Raw genomic sequence first — 23,628 nt, 5'->3', positions numbered from 1 at the left:
TTAAGGGAAGGGGCTGTTACAATTGGTGCAGCATTACAAATTATTCTTACTGCATGAGAGATTGGAGCCCAGAGATAAACAGGCAGATGACATGAAAACAATTCAGAATTCATTCTAAAATAGTTTACTTATTTTGAGTATGAAAATTAAGAGCCATTATCACAGAAATCCTCACTTTGAAGATTATTATTGCATAGCAAATCAAAACTTACATGTAGTAAATTAAAACAAATAAAAACTTAGTTACAGGAAATTTCACTGCTTCCCCTCACATTATTCTTTGCTCTGTTGCAAGCTGGTCTCAAGTGATACCAGTAGGAGAAATACTTCAGTAAAGTCAATGGAAGTCACAGCATGAAATCCTGGGAATTACAATATGCAATTTACCCAGGCCTATGAATTCCACTTATTGTTTTGACACAAGGAGGTAATCATTTTAAAACGAACCTATAAAACATTCAACAGCTATTCCTGCCTTCTCCATTCTCCTGCTTCTGAACTTGAGGAGAGGCTCCATCAATGAATTCAATTCCCTCTAACGGTTCCAGGGGCTATGCCCGAAGAACATCTTCCACATCCATTTTTACTGAATTTATTTCCATCAGCCTTCAAATCTGCTGAAGAAATTAGTATTATAAAAGAAGATGAAGAAGAAAAAGAAGGAGGAGGAGGAAGAGGAGGGGGGAAGGAGGAGGAGAGGGAGAAGGAAGAGGAAGAGGAGGAGGAGGAGAGGGAGAAGGAGGAGGAGGAGAGGGAGAGGGAGAAGGAAGAGGAAGAGGAGGAGGAGGAGGAGAGGGAGAAGGAAGAGGAGGAGGAGGAGAGGGAGAAGGAAAAGGAGGAACAGTAGGAGGAGCAAGAGGAAGAGGAGGAGGAGGAGGAGGAGGAGGAGGAGGAGGAGGAGGATGAGGTGGAGGAGGAGGGGAAAGAGGTAACTTCCTACTATGTCTGCTGTATTGCTGCAATCCTTTCACATCTCAATCTAGGAGGGAAAAAAAATCATCAACATACATTATCTCCATTGCTGCAGCCATTCTTCAATGAGTTATTTATTTAGTTACCAGAAGCCCGATGCACAAAATTTGTGCATGGGTAGGATCCCTAGGCCTGGCGGGTGATCAGGGCCAATCTGTGGGGTGACTGGCGGAATAATTGGGTGGCCCCGGTGGCACCCATCTTGGCTGGCCTGGCACCACCTGCTTGCCGGCCCTATCCTGCTGCCTCCGCCAGTTGGGGCCTGTGGGCTGGGTCAGCTCCTGCGTTGAGCGTCTGTCCCTTGGTGGTCAGTTCAAGTCATAGTGATTGGTGGTTCTGCCGGTCATTCAGTCATTTGGTCTATTTGCATATTAGGCTTCTATTATATAGGATTTACTGTCATGCTGAACTTTTTTCCCCCCTGTTTTAGCCTTTGCATTTTCTTCTCTTTGGAGTAGTTCTTCACAGAAATCTATGATTCTTTAGTTCTCAACTTACATAGCTCTCCTTCACAGGGGAGTCTCCTGGGCCTCTTAATATTAGGAAGATACTTACTATACACTCTCAGAGAACTCTCTATCTTCCCTCACAGTGCTTATGATGATTTTTACTTTTGGATCTAATGTGGCATTTATTTATTTAAGGTCCAACACTTCGCTGGTCAGTGAGGTTCCTGAGAGCAGACACTTCTGTTAGTTGCAACACTGAGTCTAGTGCATCACACATAATAGAGACTTTATAAATATACATTCAAGAAATGATCAATGAGAGATAGAAAGGTCATAACCATTCAGCTAAAGTAGAAAATATATTGATGTAATTTATGTTAAGTAGAAAATCATATTGACAAAGATGCTAGCATTTCCTCCTTTATAACTGAGAGAGAATCTAACTTTTCAAAGGGAAGCAGAGCAAGATACTATTTAGTAAAAAATCAGAAGAAATTCCTGTAAATGGCAGTCTTTGTGTTGGTAAAAAACAATATTCTGATCATCATATTCTTGCATAAATTTTTATATTATTACAGTGCAATTAAAAGAATATTAAACTTTTAGCCTAAATATATATATATAATAATATATATATATATATATATATATATAATTTTCAATTCTTTTATATACTTCTTAGCTATGTTACAACTGATTTATTTTTATGTTACCACTCATTGATTCTGAGATGCCATGCCAGTAAAATGGAAAAATAATTTAGGTCTTAAAGTGCTTTACAAACACTTAAGTGCTAACACTCATTGTTTGCAATTAATCTACATATTTAAAAAGGGCAACCTTAACATAATGAATGGGAATTAAAGTTGTTACACTGATCTTTATTCTTAATATTAGAACTGTTACTTTAATCATTCATTTTATTGGCATGAATTAACCATGTAATATTTGCCAGGTTCTATGCTTGGAGGAAGATAAACAAAAGCATAAGATATGTTCCCTACTACTTGCTACTTAATTGCTCTTAAAGATATTGCAATTACTTTAAAAAACTAAAATAAAAAGGACTAAGTCAAGTTTTACTATATTCAGTTACTAAATGTATTCTGTGACTAAAGTTGGATGTTGAGTGCAGGTGCAAATGAGGTGCTACATGCCAATTAGACATAATTATGTATATGTGTATATATATAAACATATACCTGACATTTGTTTAGTACCATCTAATTTAAAAGCTGTTTTTATGTACCTTATCCCTTCTAATCATCACATCAAAAACTATAAGAAAGTTATTATGATCATCTTCATTTTACTGATGAGAAATCTGATGTTATAAGAACTTAAATAAATAGACCAATTTGTACAGTAAATAGAACTAAAACTCCCATCCAGATTTTTTTAGTATAAAACTGTTGCTTTTTCTACTACATCAACTTTCCTCCCCCTCACTTTGTCTCTTGCTCTGTTATTATAGTGATACATGCTAATCTGCATGATAAAATACTAATGAATGTATGATACCATATCACACACGCCTTAAGTCTTCCCTTCATGCCAATCTTCTCAGATTATCTAAAAGTAACTTCATTAAAAACTGATATAAATATAAAAAACTCAACTGATATAGTGAATATTAGTCTCAGACATAAAGGAATATTATGTTTCATTTGTCTCAAAAGAACACTCTTGTACCTTCAGTAAACCAAAATAAGCTTATCTTCCTTGTCCTAATTGATTTTATGTAAGTAGAGACTTTATAAAAGCATGGCCTATCAGGGATATCCAGCACAGTTCACAGAGATGATGGACAACATAACCATTAAACTAACAGTCACATTTCAAATCTGAAGTTTGAATTCTATGAATTCAATAATCCCCATACAGCTTGCACATTTGTCCACTTATAATGGCAGGCACCATACAAGCTGTGTGTCAATATATAAAGATTTGGATGCAATTATATGCTCTAAAAGTTAAGCAATATTCTGTTGTTGCAAGTACCTTTTAACTAGGCCTTTTGGGATTTTGAAACTGGCAAAAAATATATATATATATTTAAAGAAACCGTGAAGCAGAGGTACACACTTATTACGGAAATATTGTTTAGAATTAGAAAGCCTTTGCTTGAGTGTGTAGAAAGAAGGGAAAAATACTGAAGGGATAAAGAAAGAGTTTGTATTATAATGATATATGCTAATCTACATGGTAATATACTAAGGAATGTATGATACCATATCACACATGCCTTAAGTCTTACCCTTCATGCCAATCTTCTCAGATTTCCTAAAATGAGCTTCATTAAAAACTGATATAAACATAAAAAAGGCATACTCTTTTTGCCTGTCAGGAAAGCATGTGAAGAACAAAGAACATGTTTCAATGGCGCACTTTTCTAAAACATGTTTGTGTAGACACAAAACCAACATTATTTTCATCAAATAACACCAAAGGGACAAATAAAAATATTTAAATAATAATTTAATCTTGAGAGTTACATTAGTTTCCACATTTCTATGATCTTATATAGCACTCTGTACCTGCTGGCCTCAGCACTTCTCACATTGCCTTACATACGATTATTTGTATTTATGTGTTTGCTATCTAATGCACATTCTAAGAGCAGAGACTGTGCCTTGCTCACAATAATGCTTTAGTGCAGAACTGAGTTTTCATCTCAGTAAAAATTAACTGAGGTTTTTAACAGTTTTATTTTCCTCCACTCCTATATTAGAAAGAATATATCAATGCATAAAATGCAAAATTAAATTCAAATTTGATTTGATGTAATCATACATGCTTTTATTCATTAATTTGTTCACACGTTTATTAACAAATTTGCACGGGACAGCAGCTTAGGGGCTGGGGAAGTGAACAAGGACAAGAGCAAAGTGCCCTTTGTTCTTTTGTCACTTGAACTACAGGAAAAAGCAGATATTACACAATAATTGCCTTTAAAAAGTTATTAGAGTAATAATATCCAGTAATAAGGTAAAGATGCATTGCACAATTATGGCATATAGTCGGGTTTCTAACCAGCCTTCCTGGAAATTACATTCTAATGAGGGAGATAAAGGTTAAATAAAGTCACACAAGTAAACAGTTTTGAATTTTAATAAGTATTATAAAAAAAAAAGCACAGTGAAGTATGAGAGCATACAAAGAGAGGCTCTTAATATAATCGTGTGGCGTCAAGAAAGGAAGTGACATCCAGCTCACATCCCTCATTCCTAAACTGCAGCTCTAATAAGATCAGGAAGTTTGGTGGCTTTCGCTTAAATTGTACTAAGTACAAGTCATGACAAATAATTTTATTTTTATACCTTAGAAAAAAATGACAATAGATATAGTACATCTTGATTTTAGTAAAATGCTTGATTTTTTTCATTACCTTTTTGTGGTTAAGATAGAAAAAAATTTTTCTAGATGATTTCATAATGATTTAGATTCGGAGCTGCCTGAAGGAAGAATCGTCCCAAGTTAAAAGTCAAAGTGAACAAGACCCTGATGGCAAGCAGAAACCTTCTGTACATAATTAGTGACTGGCACAACATTGTCATCCATCTTTATGAAGGCATGAAACACAACACAAAGCTGAGTTTCATATCATCGGTGACTAAATCAACCTCAATTTAAGTCTCAAAATTCAAGCATGCAAAATGTTACTGCTGCCACCACCACCATTATGCTTCAGGTATTGTGAATTCCTTCCTTCAAGCCGTATGGGACTTTATGATCTAGACATACACTCTCCTTTTTTAGACTAGAAATCAGAGTTTCAGGTAGATTAGATACTTTGCCCAAAGTCATTGAGTTGCTAGAACACAGCTAGAATTTGAACCTCAGACTACCCAATGCCATGGTGAACGCTCTTCTCCAGAATTTTAGACTACCTCCTATTATAAATATAGGTTCTTTAGAATTTCACAGCTTGACACAGATGATACTGACACTTGCCAGTTATATAATTTTGGTAAACAATTCACCTCTTAGAGTTTGCACATCTATACTAATAAAAGGGTAATATGCTAATTAGAGCGGACATCTTCCTGACATCCATCCAGACAAAGCCATTGAGGCTTTGAGGCTTGGGGCTCACAACAGCCGTGGGCTCAGGCAGCCGTGAGCCCCAGTGGCTGCGAGGTCCGGGGCTCACGGCAGCCGTGGGCTCAGGCAGCTATGAGCCCTGGTGGCTGTGAGGCCTGGGGTTCAGGCAGCTGTGAATCCCAGCGGCTGTGGAGCCTGGGGCTCAGGCAGCTGTGAGCCCCAGCGGCTGTGAGGCCCAGAGCTCAGGCCTCACAGCTGTTGCAGCCAGCAAAGGCAGCAGCAGGGTGATGGGGGCGGCGCCTTCCCCTTATCAGCCCAGTCGCCTCCCGCCGAAGGAGGCCAGACTGTGGCTTGGCCCGTTCTCCGGCCTAAGCTGTCAGTAGGACATCCCCTGAGGGCTCCTGGACTTTGAGAGGGAGCAGGCTGGGCTGAGGGATCCTCCCCCCAGTGCATGAATTTTTGTGCACTGGGGCTCTAGTCTATAATAATAAAAGTATAATATGCTAATTAGACCAAACATCCTTCCGGACATCCTTCTGGGACCAAGCCAGGGCTGCAGCCATGGGATTGAGGCAGCTGTGATGGCTGCAAGAGAGGGATCGAGGGATCCAGGCAGCCATGGCTGCTAAGGGCTACTCTTGCACGAATTTCATGCATTGGGCCTCTAATATAGAAATAGTATTTGTACCTACCACATCAGATTTTGTGAGTATTGAATAAGCTAATACACATAAAGCACTTGGAATAGTATTTAGCATGTAGCCAACAACCAATATATGTTAGTAAATAATGCAAATATTATGTAAAAATTTTACTGTGTTTTCCTACATTTCTAACCATAGCTAACTACCCCCAGATCAGTGTGGAATCTAGATAATCTCTCAAAAATTCATATAGCTCTCATTGTCATCTGTTTATTTTCAATAAATCCTAACAATGTCTCATACATTCTTCTCACCCACTCTTATTTCAAAAAGTTGAGAGTAAGCCAAATACAGAAAAAAAAATAAAACTGTGACGGACGTGCTGCTAGTGTTGTAAAATGTTTTCTCTATAGCATCTCTTTAAAATAAAAATGGAAAGTAGCAAGTGCTGCACATTAAGTCTGTAGAAGATTTTATGCAATTGTGAATTATTCTGAGGCTCATGGGAATTATGATTTATAATTGAGTGGCAATCAAAGAGAAAAATCATAACTTTGCTTAGAGAAGTCAACTAAATTTACATAACGGATGAATCTTCATTGAACAGTGAATTCATTAAGTTCTTTCAGTGAATGACATTATTTCAATGCATTAATGTTGACTTTTAGTTTTTTCAGGACCAAGACTACCTGTAATATTTAGTGAGACCATAACTTAGTGAGTGTCAAATTTTCTAAGTATGAATATTTCTATTGAAATTTATATCCCACTAATTAGTGATGGGGATGATTAAATAATCCAGAATTTCAAAGGAAAAAGTAGGCAAACTAATTTTGGGGGAGATAATTTTTAAAAATATTTATTTGAAATGATGGAGGAGAATCTGATCGTTAAGGTTCTTCTTACTTTTTTTTATTACTTCTATTTTGCCTCTTTTATTTTTCTATCCCTACTCTCAAGTCTTAACCTTGTGCCTCCTCCATTGATTCTATCAGCATTAAACTTTCCACTGCTCAAGAGAATAATCCTGTAAAGCAGAAATTATTCAAAATCATGAAGTTTGATGAAGAGCTTAATTAAAGTGAAGCAATTCATAAACAACCAATTTTGTGGTAATTTCATTTTACTCTTCTAGGTTTAATTTTTATCTACAATGAAATGGTATCTGGTATTGATAAATTCATTGCTATTAACTTCCTTTTTAATATTGCTTTTGCTATATCTCATGAGTTTGATATGTTGTGATTTTCTTTTCATTTTGATTTGAAACGTTTGCTAATTTCCCTTTTAATATTTTCCTTAAGCCATAGGTTGTTCAAGAATATTTTGCTTATTTTCCACATATTCATGAATTTCCTTTTTTATTCTGTTACTGATTTCTATTTTTATTCTACTATGGTTGAAAAGATACTTTGTATAATTTCAGTCTTCTTAAATTTTATAAGACTTGTTTTGTGATCTAAAAAATGACCTATCCTTGCCCTAACCGGTTTGGCTCAGTGGATAGAGCATCGGCCTGCAGACTCGGGGTTCCAGGTTCGATTCTGGTCAAGGGCATGTACCTTGGTGGGCACATACCCAGTAGGAAGTGTGCAGGAGGCAGCTGATGGATGTTTTTCTCTCATCAATGTTTCTAACTCTCTATCCCTCTCCCTTCCTCTCTGTAAGAAATCAATAAAATATATTTTAAAAACACACACACACACAAAAAAAAAACACACACACAAAAACTAAATTCTAAAAAAAAAAAAAAAAGCTCTATCCTGAGAAATGTACCATGTTCTCTTAAGAAGTATGCATAATCTGTTGCCCCCGGGGTGGAATATTCTATATATATGTCAGGGTCAGCTGGTCTGTAGTGTTTTTCAAATCTGTTGTTTTTGTATTAATTTTCTGTCTAGATGTTCTATCTATAATGAAAAGTGGGACATTAAAGTCTCCTATTTTAAATCTGTTGTATTAATCTCACATTGGATATATCAATATTTGCTTATCTATTTAGGTGCTGTGATACTGAATGATATAAATTTATTATTAGTATATCTTCCTAATTAATTGATCCTTTTATCATTATATGATGCTCTTCTCTTGCTATAGATAAAACATGGATAAAAAAAGACAAACTTTGATTAACCAAGTGAACATTGATAAAAAATAAATTAAGACATAAATAGAAAGAATCCCATGTTCATGAGTTAAAAGGCAAATTATTTTTAAAATTTACATACTGTCCAAATTGATTAAAGATTCAATTAAATTTCTAACAAAACCTAATGGCATTTTTTTACCAAAAAAATTATAAAATTTATATGGAACTACAAAAGACACTGAATAGCCAATGAAATATTGAGATAGAACAAAACAGGAGGCAGCACCATATTTCCTGATTTCAAAAGATATTACAAAACCACAGTAATTGATAATCTGAGGATACTGTGTAAACACCGACAAACGGACCAAATACACAGAATCAAAATCCCATAAATAAGCCAGTGCCTATTCAGTTACCCAATCTTTGACAAGGGATCCAAGAACCACAATGGAGAATGGATAGTGCCTTCAACGATTGGCGCTGGGAAACTAGACATCTACATAAAAACGAATGAAATCTTACCCCATGGATAAAGAAAAACTCAAAAGGTATTAATGACTTACAAGACCTAAAACGGTGACACTCCTAGAAGAAAATATATTTTTAAAGTTTGCCTACAAGTATTTATATTGAATATGAATAATATTAACAAAAATAATGCTTCTTAAAATAATGTAAGATAATATCTTCATAATCTGAGGATAGCAAGTAACAACTGAAAAATGATGGATATAGTTAGCAATCTTAAAAGTAAAAACTCTGTGTATCAGAAGACACCTTTAAGGAAGCTAAATGCAAGTCCCAGAGATGGAGAAGACATTTTAAAGACATGTAACAAGAAGGGAGCCACGTCTTGAATATACAAAGAATTACCACATTGCTTATCAGCCTTTTGGCTAAGATCTAGTGAAGAACTCCCATAGATGAAAAAAGAACTTTCAAGAAGCATAATTAATGTCAACCCAACAGATAAATGAATATGAGACTTAAGTAGGCACTTTGTGAAAAAATCAAAATACCTATTAAACTTATATATGAAAAGATGTTCAATCTTAGTAGGGAAATGCTGATTATGAGCACAATGTGATAACACTGAAATCACACCATATTGGTCCAAATTAGAAATATTGACACATATTAAACATGCAGATTGGGGACCATTACTAATTCACAGATTTCTTGGTACAGTCACCATGGAAAATTTGGACATTTTCAATTGATCAAATATACTCATACTCACAACACAGAAAAACTCAGGTGCATGTGCACCAGATGAAATTAAATCCTAGTATTCACATCATTGATTATAATACCTCAAATTGGAAACCACTCACATACTCATCAATAATAGAATGTGAAAAATAATTGTGACTTAGTGGCATACAGCAAAGAAAATACATGGACAGGCAGAAATGTGGTTAAATCTTACAAAGATAATGATGCATGAAAGAAGGCAGATACTAAAGCATACATACTATGCAATTCTGTTTATATTCATTAAAAAAAGTCAAAGCTAAACTATATTATTTATGGATGCTGATTTAGTTGGTAAATCTATAATAGAAAGCAAGAAGCTATTGCCGTAAATTATAGTTGTGACTAGGAAGAATCATGCAGATAGTTTCCTGGGGATACACTATATATCTGGGTTGTACTTATATTTCTGTTTACTTTATAACAACTTATTAAAATGTGCAGTCATGTTTAAATCACTTACACACTTTTCATAAAGTTTAAAGGACAAGATATGGTCTTAATAAAGGTTTCAGAAAACAGTTGGAATACCTCCTATAAAACCTAAAGTTGATTGTCAAGCTTCTTCCTTAGTTAGGCAGTAAACTCAGTGTAAGTAATTGTAGTGAGCGATAACATTTGTAGAGAAGAACTGAATCCAACTAAAGTGAACAAGCCATGAATTCTCATCCGTCTATAAAACAGAAGTGCAATTTGTACCAAGTTGGAACTCATAAATAAGTAATGCAGCATTAAAAGGCACAGCTAGATGAATGGATCTGGGAGTTGTGAGGCAAAAATAGTTGGCATTTCTCTTTATATAAATGTAAATAATTTAAATAGGGTGTATATTTTAAAAGGGTGAATGAAAACACAATTCTAAAATGTAACCAAGCAGGCTGGTTACAGTTTTCCTCCATGCAATCTTCTTATACCTGGGAACATCCTTCATTATTATTGCCTTGTTTCCTGGGTGGTAAATATTTTGCCCTGTACCAACATAAATTTCAATTGTTCTTTGCATTAACACTGCTTTTTAAATCAACTCTATGTGTGCTATTCTGCATGCTAACATTGTAAAGTTGATAGACATTCAATATAAAAACTTTTTCTCTATGTATCAAGAAAACTTATTTACTTGTAGGTATATGAGTAAGCCAAATATGTATGTGTAGATTTTGAAGTTTATTACATCTCTTCTTTTTTTATGTTTATGAATCACTTGTGAAAAAAGGATTTCTTGATCATTTTAATACATTAGGTCTAATTTAATTTAGCGTGTTCTAATGCCAACTATTGGCTGGGTAGTGAGGGTTCTAAGATCAATAGGACACAGTCTCTGCTTTCAAGTAAATTGTATATATAGGGAACTTAAATATACTTTAGTAAGTACAGACAGTCCTCGTGTTACATCGAACCCAACGTACGTCGTTTCGTGGTTACGTCACCATCTCCCATTTATTTATTAAAAAAAAGTTCCATCATTTCAACGTATGTACATATGTGCTTTATGTTTTTTATTATTTATTTACCACAGGTAAAGGTCACGAATTGTTATCTTTCTTTTATATTTATTTTACTGTTTCATTTCATTACTGCTGTGTATATGCTCCATGTGAGTGACGTAGGTGCTTATGTAGGTGGGTTCCGACTTATGGCGAAAATCGCGTTACATCGCCATAGGAACGCATCTCCCACGGAACCCGAGGACCTACTTACTATCAAAAAGTTGTGCACAGTGCAATTTGGAGCCATGAGTAGGAGACTCTTGGGATCCAGAAAATATTTTCTGAAAGAAATAATGGGTGACTAGATATGGGTGACTAGAATTTTCAAGGATGAGTTATGTAAATGAAGAAGGGAGAAAGAAGACATCAAGGCAGGGGGCACGAGCAGAGCAAAGAGACAAAGGAAAGTTCTAAGGACACATACTAGTGATTATAAGCAGATTATTATTCCTGGAGGTAAAGATGTAGTGGGAGGTGTGTCTTGTTTGTTGCATTGTAGAATACCTCATATAGCGCAGCTGATTTGTTAGAGATAGCATTCCAGCAGTTATAGTGAGGACAATTATGAGGTGTCAGAACAAGTGTCAGGATAAGCAATTAAGAGGGTATAATAATAGCTCAGGTGAGGAATAATGAGTGTCTGACTATGGTTGTTTGGAGAGAGGAAAAGTTTGAGAATAACTTGAAATATGTAAAACACCAAAATTGGTGACCGATTGGATATGGGCAGTGGGGGAGGAAGAGGTGACTGAGATGCCTCTTCAGCATTTAGCTTGGGGCATGGATAATCAAGATGCATGATTCTGGAGAAGGAGCCCTTTCTGGGGAAGATGAAAATAAGGGTTCACTCTTAAACATGTTGAATTTGAGATGACTACAGGACATACAAGTAGGTTTGTTTTACAGATAAGTATCTATTTGAGGGTATAGATTGAAGGAGCAGAAGGGGCTAAAGATACATCTATGGGAGACATCAACATCCAAGTGCAATTAAAAATGTGGGCTGCCAAAACCGGTTTGGCTCAGTGGATAGAGCGTCGGCCTGCGGACTCAAGGGTCCCGGGTTCGATTCCGGTCAAGGGCATGTACCTTAGTTGCGGGCACATCCCCAGTAGGGGGTGTGCAGGAGGCAGCTGATCGATGTTTCTCTCTCATCGATGTTTCTAACTCTCTATCCCTCTCTCTTCCTCTCTGTAAAAACTCAATAAAATATATTAAAAAAAAAATGTGGGCTTCAAAATGAGTTGGATTTCCCCAAAGGTATGTGTAGAATCAGAGCAACCACTGAGAAGGTACTTCCAAAATTCAAAGTCTGTTTTGGAGGTTTGGGATATGTCTATTATGTTGATTCTGATGATGTTAACAAAAGTGAATACATATGTCCTGACTCAAAATCACCAAACTGTATATGTTGTGTGCAGTTTCTGTATTACCAATTATATTTAATAATGATAGAAAGAAAAGAATACTACTCTATTTTTTTAAAGAAAAGGTTTTTTTATTGGATTGCTTATCTTCCTTTTGTTAAGTTGTATGCATTCCCGATAAATTTTGGAGAATAGGCCCTTATCAGATATAACATTGGCAAATATGTTCTCCCATGCAGTGGGCTTTCTTATTGTTTTGTCGATGGTGTCTTTTGCTGTGCAGAAGCTTTTTATTTTGATGACGTCCCACGTGTTTATTTTCTCCTTAGTTTCCATTACCCTAGGAGCTGTATCGGTAAAGATATTGCTATGACATATGTCTGACATGTTGCTGCCTATGGATTCTTCTAAGATTTTTATGGTTTCCATCTTACATTTAAGTCCTTTATCCATTTTGAGTTTATTTTTGTGTATGGTGTAAGTTGGTAACCTAATTTCATTTTTTTGCATGTATCTGTCCAATTTTCCCAAAACCATTTATTGAAGAGATTGCCTTGACTCAATTGCATGCTCTTGCCTCCATTATCAAATATTAATTGAGCATAATGCCTTGGGTTAATTTCTGGGTTCTCTGTTCTGTTCCATTGGTCTATGGGCAAATGACCTAAAGAGACACTTTTTGAAAGTGGACATATAGAAGGCCAAGAGACATGTGAAAACATGCTCAAAGTCACTAATCATTCAAGAGATGCAAATCAATACGACAATGGATACCATCTCACATCTATCAGAATGGCTATCATCAACAAATCCACAAATGACAAATCCTGGTGAGGATGTGGAGAAGAAGGAACCCTAGTGCACTGCAGGTGGGAATGCAGACTGATGCAGCCATTGTGGAGAACAGAATGAAGGTTCCTCAAAAAATTAAAAATAGAACTCCCATTTGACCCAGTAATCCCACTTCTAGGAATACTAGTATATCCCAAGAAATCAGAAAGGACATATGCACCCCTATGTTTATTGCAGCACAATTTACAATAGCTAAGATTTGGAAACAGCCTAAGTGCCCATTAGCAGATGAGTGGATTATAAAACTATGGTACATCTACACAGTGGAATACTACGCTGCGGTAAAAAAGAAAGAACTCTTACCATTCACAAGAGCATGGATGGACCTAGAGAGCATTATGCTAAGCAAATTAAGCCAGTTGGAGAAAGATAAATGATCTTTCACATGATCTCACTCACTTGTGGAATATAATGAACAGCATAAACTGATAAACAAAAATAGATCCAGAGAGAAAGAAGCATCTAACAGACTGTCAAACTACAGAGGGAAGGCAGGGGAGGAGGGGGTTAAGAGATCAACCAAAGGACTTGTATGCATGCATATAAGCATAACCAATGGACACAGACACTAGCATGTGTGGGGGTAAGGAGGTGCCCGGAGAGAGGTCAATGGAGGAAAAAGGAGACTTATGTAATACTATATGTAATCTACACTAATAAAAGAGAAACATGCAAATTGACTGTCACTTTGCTATGCCCACCAGCCAATCAGGAGCCAGTATGTAAATTAACCCAACAAAGATTACACTGCTGGAGTGTCTGGGCCTGTCGCCTTGGCCGGGGGTGGCGGGGACCAAGCGGCGAGGCTGGATCCGCCCCCTCCGGTGGTGGATCCAGCCTTGCCACTCTACCGCTGCTGAGTGTCCAGGCCTGTCAGCCTGGCCGGGGGCCACAGAGGCCACTCCGCTGCTGCTGGAGTGTACGGGCCTGTCGTCCTGGCAGGGGGCAGCGGGGGCCAAGCGGCGAGGCAGTATCCGCCCACTCTGGCTGCAGATCCAGCCTTGCCGCTCTGCCGCTGCTGGAGTGTCTGGGCCTGTCAGCCCTGCCATGAGGCTGGATGCTGCGTCCAGGGGGCACACACAAATTGTCCCCTCAGGAGTTCGACTGGGAGACCAAGGAGTTCGATCACTTGCTATGATGTGTGCTGACCATCAGGGGTGGCGCGGAATGAAGGAAGACCCCAGCTGGCAGCCAGGGAAGGGAGGCCCCAGCTGGCAGCTGGCAGCTGGCAGCTGTGGAATGGAGGCCCCGGCTGGCAGCCAGAAGGCCCCGATCAGCCCTGATCGCCAGCCAGGCCTAGGGACCCTACCCATGCACGAATTTTGTGCACCGGGCCTCTAGTACTTTAAATAATAAAGTATTAAAAAAGAATAACTTTTATGATATATGTACAGTATACTGATATAGTGTGCATTTTTCTCAAATAAAAATTATCTTTTGCTGTGGTAAAAAAAAAAAATTAAGAAGGAATCAGATAAAGGGAAGGCAAAAAGAATTAAACATTCTTAAACATAAAAACCAGGAACAAACACAGTAGAGTCTCAAGAATAAGAGGTCCATTTCAAATGCAGTAGTAAAAATATTCAGATAAAAACTATATTTAACAAGAAAGAGATCATTGGTGACCATGAGGGTGGTGGGAGATATCATTCATTGTATAGCTGGGATTATAGAGCTAATGATATTTACATACACACACAAATGCATGAAAATGTATATGCCCTCATTATAATATAATAGCTGATAATAAGGCTAAAAACTACTAAAAGGGTAGGTATCAATAAATGCATACAATTTTCTAATCCATTTAGGAACTGATAGTTGAATATCTGAAAGATCACCAAGTTTCAAAATATTCACCAGAAATACTAGATAGATCTCCATTTGTAGGCAGCAGCATTAAATGTGTGCCACTAATTTTTCAAATTGGGAAAATTTGAAAGTTTTTTCTTTACTGGACTGAGGACAGTGTTTGCATTATACAGTTTGGCTTGACAAGAGAAGCCATACAATTCCCCACTTGTCACCCACTTAACAAAAAAGTATTATAGTTTCAGGCACTGTTGAATGTCATGCTGAGTTATAAGAAATAAATAAAAGACTATAAAGCTCCCCATCTTCATTTCATTTTCAGAACCCCACACAGGGAGATGACAACATTAATCAGACAGACCACTGAAGGTCAGATTTATTTTGCTTAATATTAAATTGTCTATATATAATATAAATGACACCATCACTACCCTTCTAAACACTGCAGTTTACTAATGATTTTAAAACTGCTTAAAGGGTTTCAAACAAATTCTCTACCACTTCATCGCTGCTGAGATTTAGCATGCAGATCTCACACTGGGAATACATTAGTGTTTCAGGTTAAATACATTCAGCCTCTTTTGTTTTAGAATTGGAAGAACATTTTTGTTGACTCAGGGCTCTATTGTTGTTACTTCGAGTTAAATGAAGTCAGTTCAGCATGATAATTTCTGCAAGGTATTAATTGGTAGTTTGCTGGGAAGTAGCTCACTCGATATTGTGTACAATGCTTAGAACTTGTTTCATCTTAACAGGCAGTGTTGCCTCCAAGCATGCCTCCTCTGATTCATCTGTGTATGCATTCATACCCAGGGCTATGCTGAAACACAGAGACACAAAATTTCAGGAGAATTCAGGCCCCTAAGAAACTCTTTAAGAAGATGCTATCAGAAAGGTCAGACACCACTGATGGGAGCTTCAAGGCTTCCTCCCTGCCTGCTCTCCCCTAAACCTCCACTCACCCCAAGTATGCACACACAGTCATGCACTGAAGCACCTGCTGTGGCAAGCATGCCAAAGTAAGAACACCATCTCATTGTTGATGCTAAATGAAAGTTCCACATGTACAAAGGAATTTTCTTTGGGACCCTGCCTCTCTTACCAGTATTTTCTGAAATAGATGTTGCTTTAACTTCTCCTCATTTCCCAACTCAGAGTCAGACATTAGCTGAGAAATACAGGAAAATGACACATTCTATTGAACGAAGCATCATGATTCCCCACTTCTGAAGAACCAGGGTTCAAACTCATCTGCCTGGCTCTTACACATTAGAATGATTTATTCCTAGCAGCTCCTTCAGTTTTAGGAATAAATAGAATCTGGGAAACACATTCAAGCAATTAACCAAATGTGTTTAAAATGACATACATAGCTCTAGCTGGTTTGGCTCAGTGGATAGAGCGTCAGCCTGCGGACTCAAGGGCCCCAGGTTCGATTCCGGTCAAGGGCATGTACCTTGGTTGCGGGCACATACCCAGTAGGGGGTGTGCAGGAGGCAGCTGATCGATGTTTCTCTCTCATCGATGTTTCTAACTCTCTATCCCTCTCCCTTCCTCTCTGTAAAAAATCAATAAAATATATTAAAAAAATAATTAAATAAATAAAATGACATAATCCCAACAATAGACCCAGCTGAATCTTCAACTATTTATCTTATCCTATATAATAAAAGCCTAATATGCTAAGGGTCTAGTCATATGTTCAACCAATCAAAGCATAATATGCTAATGACATGCTAAGGCTGCTCAACCACTCGCTATGACATGCACTTACCAGCAGGGGGCAAACACTCTGACTGGTATGTTAGCTTGCTGCTGGAGTCCGGCCAATTGGGACTGAGCGAGATGGGCCAGACACACCCTGGAGCCCTCCCGCAGTCCCTCCCTGACTGGCCAACCTCCCACGTCCCTCCCTGGCCTGGATCGTGCACCAGTGGGGTCCCTTGGCCTGGCCTGTGCCCTCTCACAATCCAGGACCCCTTGCGGGATGCTGGAGAGCCAACGAGAGCTGGTTTCGGCCCAATCATGCTCAATGCAGGACTTGTCCTCTGGTGGTCAGTGCACTTCCACAGGGGGAACGCCACTCAGCCAGAAGCCAGGATCACTGCAGTCGGACATCCCCTGAGGGCTCCAGGACTGCAAGAGGACGCAAGCCTGGCTGAGGGAACCCCCCAAGTGCATGAATTTTGTGCACTGGGACTCTAGTTTAATTATAAGAAGTAAATCAATACAAATACACACACATTTAAAAATATTTTCTCCTCTCTCATTTTCTGCACACCCAGGGACTTGGGATCAACCTAGACTTTTGTAGGAGTTGGTATGAGGCCTAATATCTGAAACTCACTTTAATGATGAACTATTGGCATGCAGTTTAGAGTCAGAACATGCATACAGACCCTTTAGAGTTTCCTGTGAAATACTGTGAAGGGTTCTAAAGAAAGCATTACACTGACAAGTAAAGTCTTTATATCAATGGCCATTTCATCAGGACTTCCTACTTCCCCATCTGAACTCACTGTTTTTAAGTCAAGTTTGCAGAACTCCTCTAAACATAAATTCCATTACTGTCAGATTATCGACTGGTTCTCAAATGGCCTCTTCAGCTCAATTCTGTCTTGTATTGCATCTGCCTGGTATCTTATTTTTTTCAATCTATAATCTCACTCATTTGTCAAGGTTCTAGAAATCACATATTTCCCTGTCAACCCTGACATAGCCACCTTAGTCCTTTGTGATTTTTCTCCTTCCTTTTAGTAAATAATTGATATGACACATTTGCCACTTGACATAGAAAAAAATACTATTTTTACTGTGTTTGATAAGTTTTTTTTCTGAATACATTTTTTTTTATCGCAATAATACTGCTACCTCAAGTGCATTGAGAATATGGAGACAATCCTCAAATTTAAGTGTGGTGTACTATACTTGTGTACAGTAAGTTCTATGTTAAAAAATTAGTGCCCGGTAGTTTATTTTTTACTATGCTCAATAAAATATTTTGCTCTGTATAATTTATAAATATTGCTTCACAAGTTTTTCCTATTTAATAAAGTTTGATACCACAAAACTACCTTAATAAAATGTTCATTTTGCATTTTAATTCAAATATTGGATTATGCATACCAAAACACTGTTCGAACAAAACTCCGAAGTCGGTAACTCAAATTCAGTAAATTAACTAACCATACATATCTGGGTTTTAAATATGTCTTAATAATTTTGGTGACAAAATTAAATTTTATAAGCAGAGCATGAGTCTTTTAGTGAAATTAATGTATTATATAATTATCATTAGGCAGCAACAGGAAACCATTATGATGCATGAAAATTCCATTCTATGAACATTACAACATCTCTAGAACTGTGTGGAATCTGTTGCATGCACCTGCTCTGGATGTTTTTTCTTCCTTTGTACTTTCAAACTCATTTTATTTTTTTAAGAAAACATACTGCCTAAAGACCAGGACAATTACTACTTTATCAAATTATAAGTGCTGAGGGCTATATTTCAATTTTCAATATTGAAATATACAGACCATTTCCCATCAAGTTTAAAAACAAGAATATAAAAAAATTCTTTCAAAGACAAAGAATCACTAGGAAAAGAAGTAAAGGTAAGTTAAAATAAAATTAACTAAAAATAAATCATTATGTTAATTTCTACTTATGTTTTATTAGTTGTATATTCTATAAGGGTTTATCTTTCCAATACTCAGTAAATTGAGATTGGAAAGATAGTTTTCCTAAATGACTTCAATACCTGTTTATTTTTCTGAATAGTTGGTAGATATAACTAAATAAATTTTCCAGTTTTCATCAATGGCAGCCTAAAGTGACAATTGTAATGTAATTTAATTATCATAATTAGACAATGATATTAATTCAAGCCTCATATGTCTTGGACATTACAAATGCCTTCTAATTCAGCTTTTTGGATTTGGAAGCTTCCATTATAATCTACTCAGGAGCAATCCTATATGATAAAAGCCTACTATGCAAATTGACCAAATGGCAGAATGACCAGTGAAATGACCGGTTGCTATGATGCACACTGACCACCAGGGGGTGGATGCTCAATGCAGGAGCTGCCCTCAGGCCGCAGATCCCAGGCCAGCCAAGGTGGGTGCCAGTGGGGGGTGGGGAGGGCCTGATTGCCCTGCCAGTCTCCCTGCACAGGGAAACGACCAGCAGCGGACCAGCAAGCGGGCGGTGCCAGGCTGGCCAAGGTGGGTGCCAGCAGGGGCCCCCTGATTACACTGCTGGTGCCCCACAGATCAGCCCTGATCACCGGCAAGGCCTGGGGACCCTACCCGTGCACTAATTTCATGCACCGGCCTCTAGTGTTTATATAGTAAAAATCTCATGCTGTCACACTTCAGAATTGCCAGGGGTCCCCATCACCTTCTACAACACGGTGTAGAGAAATGTTTGGATATGGCACATCTTATTGATTGTAATTAGGACATGTCACATACTCTCATTTGTCTACGCTTTTATTAATACAATTACCTTTCTCTAGACAGTTTCCAATCCCTCCCAAATTCTTTTCACCAGTATTCATCTTTCACAGGTGCACTTCAGTATGGCCTCCTTCCTATGTCTTCTGTGCATGACCCTCTTACCATCTTGTTTGCTTGGTGTAAAGAAGCTGTCAGTGACCCATGCATGTCCCTCAAGTTAACACTAGTTAACTTCCATCTGCTAGCATCTGTGGTCTGACTGATGCCTTTATATCAGAATCACAGAGAGCTGGCTGCTCGCTTTCATGGGAAGCAGGGCGTGCTGAAAATATGCCCCCTACCACAGCAAGGGTGACCAAGAACTCTCAGGATCTAGTGTAAGGATTTGCAAGATCAATCACTTCTTGAGATCAATACTTCTGGAAAATGTGTTATGGGCCATTTCCCATTGTCCTTGAAATTAATCTCCAGCCTTCCTATGATAGATTGTTAATAGCAATCCCTTTACTGCCTGCCATGGCTTCTCTGCATTACTTCCTTAGTTCCGTATTAGTGTTAATGTGAACTTCTCAATTATTTAGACCAGAATCTTTGCATCTAGGTTTCTTCTTGTAGAATCCACAGTAAAATGTGTGACACCAGAGGTATTGCATAGGGTTCTGGAGTTGAGTGGCTTGCTGTCCACATGGCATCAAGACCTGCCGGCATGATGTAATAGCTCAGGTACTAAGACTCTTTCCTGTCGAGAAGTGGGATGACATAAAGGCATAAGGAGATGTGCGTCTGATGCAGTGTCTCCAGGATTTGAGAGAGACAGTGAAGATGAGAGCAGTACTGACTGGAGTTGGTAGCTTTTATATTATCCGAATGCTCTGAGAGAAAAACGGAGGGGCTCAACCTAACCTTTCAAAATGTCAGGACATGGTATGAAAGTCAGAAGTTCTCTAATACAGCATTTAAAGAAATCCTCTTTTTTTTTTTGCAGCCAGAGAGAATATTGGAATGAAAACCAGACCCTTTACCTGATTGTACGGGTAGCTGAATCGTAAAGAAGTCTTACTTCCAAGCAAACCTCCTATTCAAAACCCAAGGCCTTACCGGGGGAGAGGTGGGATCCTGAAACATAGACTCAGGACTCCTGAGTGACTCGCTCCTTCCAGAGGAGGTATCTTCCTTGCCCGGAGACCATATAAATGCCTCAGCTGAGCTAGATGCCTCAAAATATGTACACCTTCCTCAAAACTGGCCCTTGTTGGTGGCTTCTAAACCATTAACTAAGTTCAAAACCAATCATGGCCTAACTGAGAAATACTGTCTCTGATTTTTTTTTAAACTGGATTTTTCATCAAAATAACTACAGAAATTGGCTAGTATGTCCAGTTAGAAATTAGGAGAACATGCCTAGAAATGAGTGTTGAGTATGCTGGACAAAGGTTGTATGTTAATACATAAGGTACAGAGTAGATGCTGAAGACATGTCCAGACACCAAAATAATTTACACCTAAGCATTTGTATTTTGAGGTATTTCCAAATTTATACTTTATAATATAGCTAGTTACATATTTATTATAAAATACTTTATTATAATTCCAGAAAATAAAATAAATTAAATAACAAAGAATACTCTTAAATGAATCACTGTTAAATTATACTACAGTTATAAAATGTAAATTAACTAAATCTTAAAAATTAAATCCAAATGGAAATATGACTTTTGAAAAAAAAAATCTTGAAAGATATATGACACAGTGATTGAGAATGCATGCACTTTATCACCACCTTGCATTATACCCAAGTACTCTCACTGATGTCTTTCAAATAATGCTGGTGCCCCATCTCCTAATACATATTCCACTTACCCTTACTTGACCCACAAAGGCATTGGCTTCTTCTTCCACCACAGATAGATTTCTAGGCAGATAGGGATCAAACACTGGATCATTGTCATTGACATCTGACACCACTATATTTACTGTGGCAGTTGAGGTCTTAAAGAGAAAAGAGATTAAATGTGAGAGGAGCTATTTTTATTTTATTGTCAGTTACTCGTTAATGTGGCATTTGTATCTCTGAAAAGGATCTCATTCATATTCCTATTTCTTAGTTAAAAAAAAAAAAAAGAGGAGGAGGAAGCTCAAAAACAGAAAACGCAAATGATGATATTAAAGGGAAAGCATCTTGAAAATGTCAAGTATTTACTAAAGGCTAACTTTGAGAAAGTGATTTTACCTTTATCTTGATCAAATTTTATGGGTGGCAAGCTTTTGTTTGTACATGCACCCTTTTTCTCTGAAATGTAACATTTCTGTAGATTTTTATCGCTCTCCAGGAAAAAAAAAACAACACACAAAAAAAACTAGTGCATTATAAAATCACACTATATGTCAACTAGGTATTTTCAGGTAAGCAAATGTTACCAGAAAATATTACATTAGTAATTTTCTGGGTTCACATCTAAACCAAGAATTTGAGGACCATGTACACCGCTAATTAAGTAATTACCTTATATTTATACAGCCAAAGGAAATGGTAAGCAGGTAAACCTATTAGTAATATGTGCTACCTGCCTAAAAGGTAAATCCCTGGCCTGCTGCAACCAGAGAACAGTATGTAGGTCAATATCTTTTGCACAATCCAGGAACATATTCACATGTGACTCAAGCTGGACACTGACTGCTCTCTCTAATCAATTCCTGCGTACAGCACATACCCTCCACCTGCTCTGTCACAGTGTGGGAGAGATCACTGAGGGAGGAGGCCAAAATCAGAGAAAGAAAAGACCAGCTACACAAGTATGGTTTGTGTACTTTTCTGTGTGCCTATCTCCATGAAATCATGTAATTTAAAATATGCAAGGACATGAAGATACTCTTGTGTGTAGACATATGTGGATATATATAAATTCAAATGTTGTCTGACAGATACAATACAATTTAATTTTCTCCTTTTATCTTAAGTATATTTTTCATATTTTCTCCAAGAAGGCCATGTTGCTTTTATAACAAAAATATTGTAAACTATAATTTGCATATTTCTATGTTTTGCTGCTGTTGGTTGATTGATATAACCACAATCCACAAGCCCTACTATCTTTCAGCTTGCTGTGGATACTTAGGATAATAAGATGTAAGAGAAAATACTCCAGGTGTGGTTTCTAAAAAAGCTTTTGTTCTCCAAAGAAGAAAGGTGGACTCATCTTTACCTTTTGCTCTTCTGGAATGAAGAGTGGATGCCTAGAGTTGCAATAGCCACCTTTAGAACATCTATACTAATAAAAGGGTAATATGCTAATTAGACCAGGACACCTTCCAGGAGACCTTCTGGACGTCCTTCAGGACAAAGCCATGGTGGCGGGGCTGAGGTAGAGGAGGTTAGGGGTGAGCAGGCCGGCAGTGGGAGGCGTTTTGGGGTGATCAGACTGAAAGGGGGGCAGTTGGAGGCGATTAGGCTGGCAGGGGGGGGCAGTTGAGGACAATCAGGCCAGGAGGCAGAGCTGTTAGAGGCAATCAGGCAGGCAGGTGAGCGGTTAGGAGTCAGCAGTCCCAGATTGTGAGAGAGATGTCTGACTGCCTGTTTAGGCCCGATCCCACAAGGACATCCTCCGAGGGATCCCAGATTGGAAAGGGTGCAGGCCAGGCTGAGGGACACCCCACCATGCATGAATTTCGTGCACTGTGCCACTAGTTAGGTAATAAGAATGAATAACAAAGTAAACACGATAAATGGCAGAGCAGGAAATAGGCAGCAGGCATTCCTGATGGTATTGAGGCCTTGCACAATCCCGTTCCTGATCATGTGTAGCTTTCTTTTTATTTGAAACAAATAAACCTGTTTTGTTTAAGCTACTGTGGTTTGGATTTCCTGTTTTTTTTATGGCCACATTCCTAAATGCTAATGCTGCCAGAGTTTGCTGAAGTTGCTCAGAGTATGTCACCCCAAAATATGCCACTTGGTCATATTGACTATTTTGAATTGAAGGCACTTGGAAAGCAGCAAATACAGAAGAACCATTATGACCTTTTCCCCTCCGTTAAAAGCAGGATATGAAACTACTATGTGAAAGATGCCCGCCCCATACCAGAAAGAAACATTCTTACCAAGAGCGAGAAGTTGAAACCAAGAGAATTCTATACTAGCAGACCATGCTAAGATAATCTTAATCATTCTTTAGCCTCCATACACAAATTAGTC

General features: G+C 37.8%; 1 protein-coding gene and 1 long non-coding RNA gene across 16 annotated transcripts in view; one reads left to right on the top strand and one right to left on the bottom strand.

The window, feature by feature from the left end:
• PCDH15 (protocadherin related 15) overlaps window positions 1–23,628 on the bottom strand; it is a 590,647-nt gene that overhangs the window by 186,747 nt on the left and 380,272 nt on the right. For all 15 annotated transcript variants that reach the window (XM_054728735.1, XM_054728734.1, XM_054728732.1 and 12 more), the window contains one exon: window positions 21,297–21,425. In XM_054728735.1, coding sequence (XP_054584710.1) covers window positions 21,297–21,425 — 129 coding nt within the window. The remainder of the gene's footprint in view (window positions 1–21,296; window positions 21,426–23,628) is intronic.
• On the top strand, window positions 18,356–20,745 carry LOC114226868 (uncharacterized). Its single transcript, XR_003612978.2, has 2 exons — window positions 18,356–18,590; window positions 20,422–20,745. It is a non-coding gene; the product is annotated as an uncharacterized LOC114226868 (long non-coding RNA).

The sequence above is a fragment of the Eptesicus fuscus genome, chromosome 17, assembly GCF_027574615.1.
Source record: "Eptesicus fuscus isolate TK198812 chromosome 17, DD_ASM_mEF_20220401, whole genome shotgun sequence".
In the NCBI taxonomy this organism is placed as follows: domain Eukaryota; kingdom Metazoa; phylum Chordata; class Mammalia; order Chiroptera; family Vespertilionidae; genus Eptesicus; species Eptesicus fuscus.
Note: the sequence above shows the minus strand (reverse complement) of the source record. Positions and strands in the feature narration are given on the sequence as shown.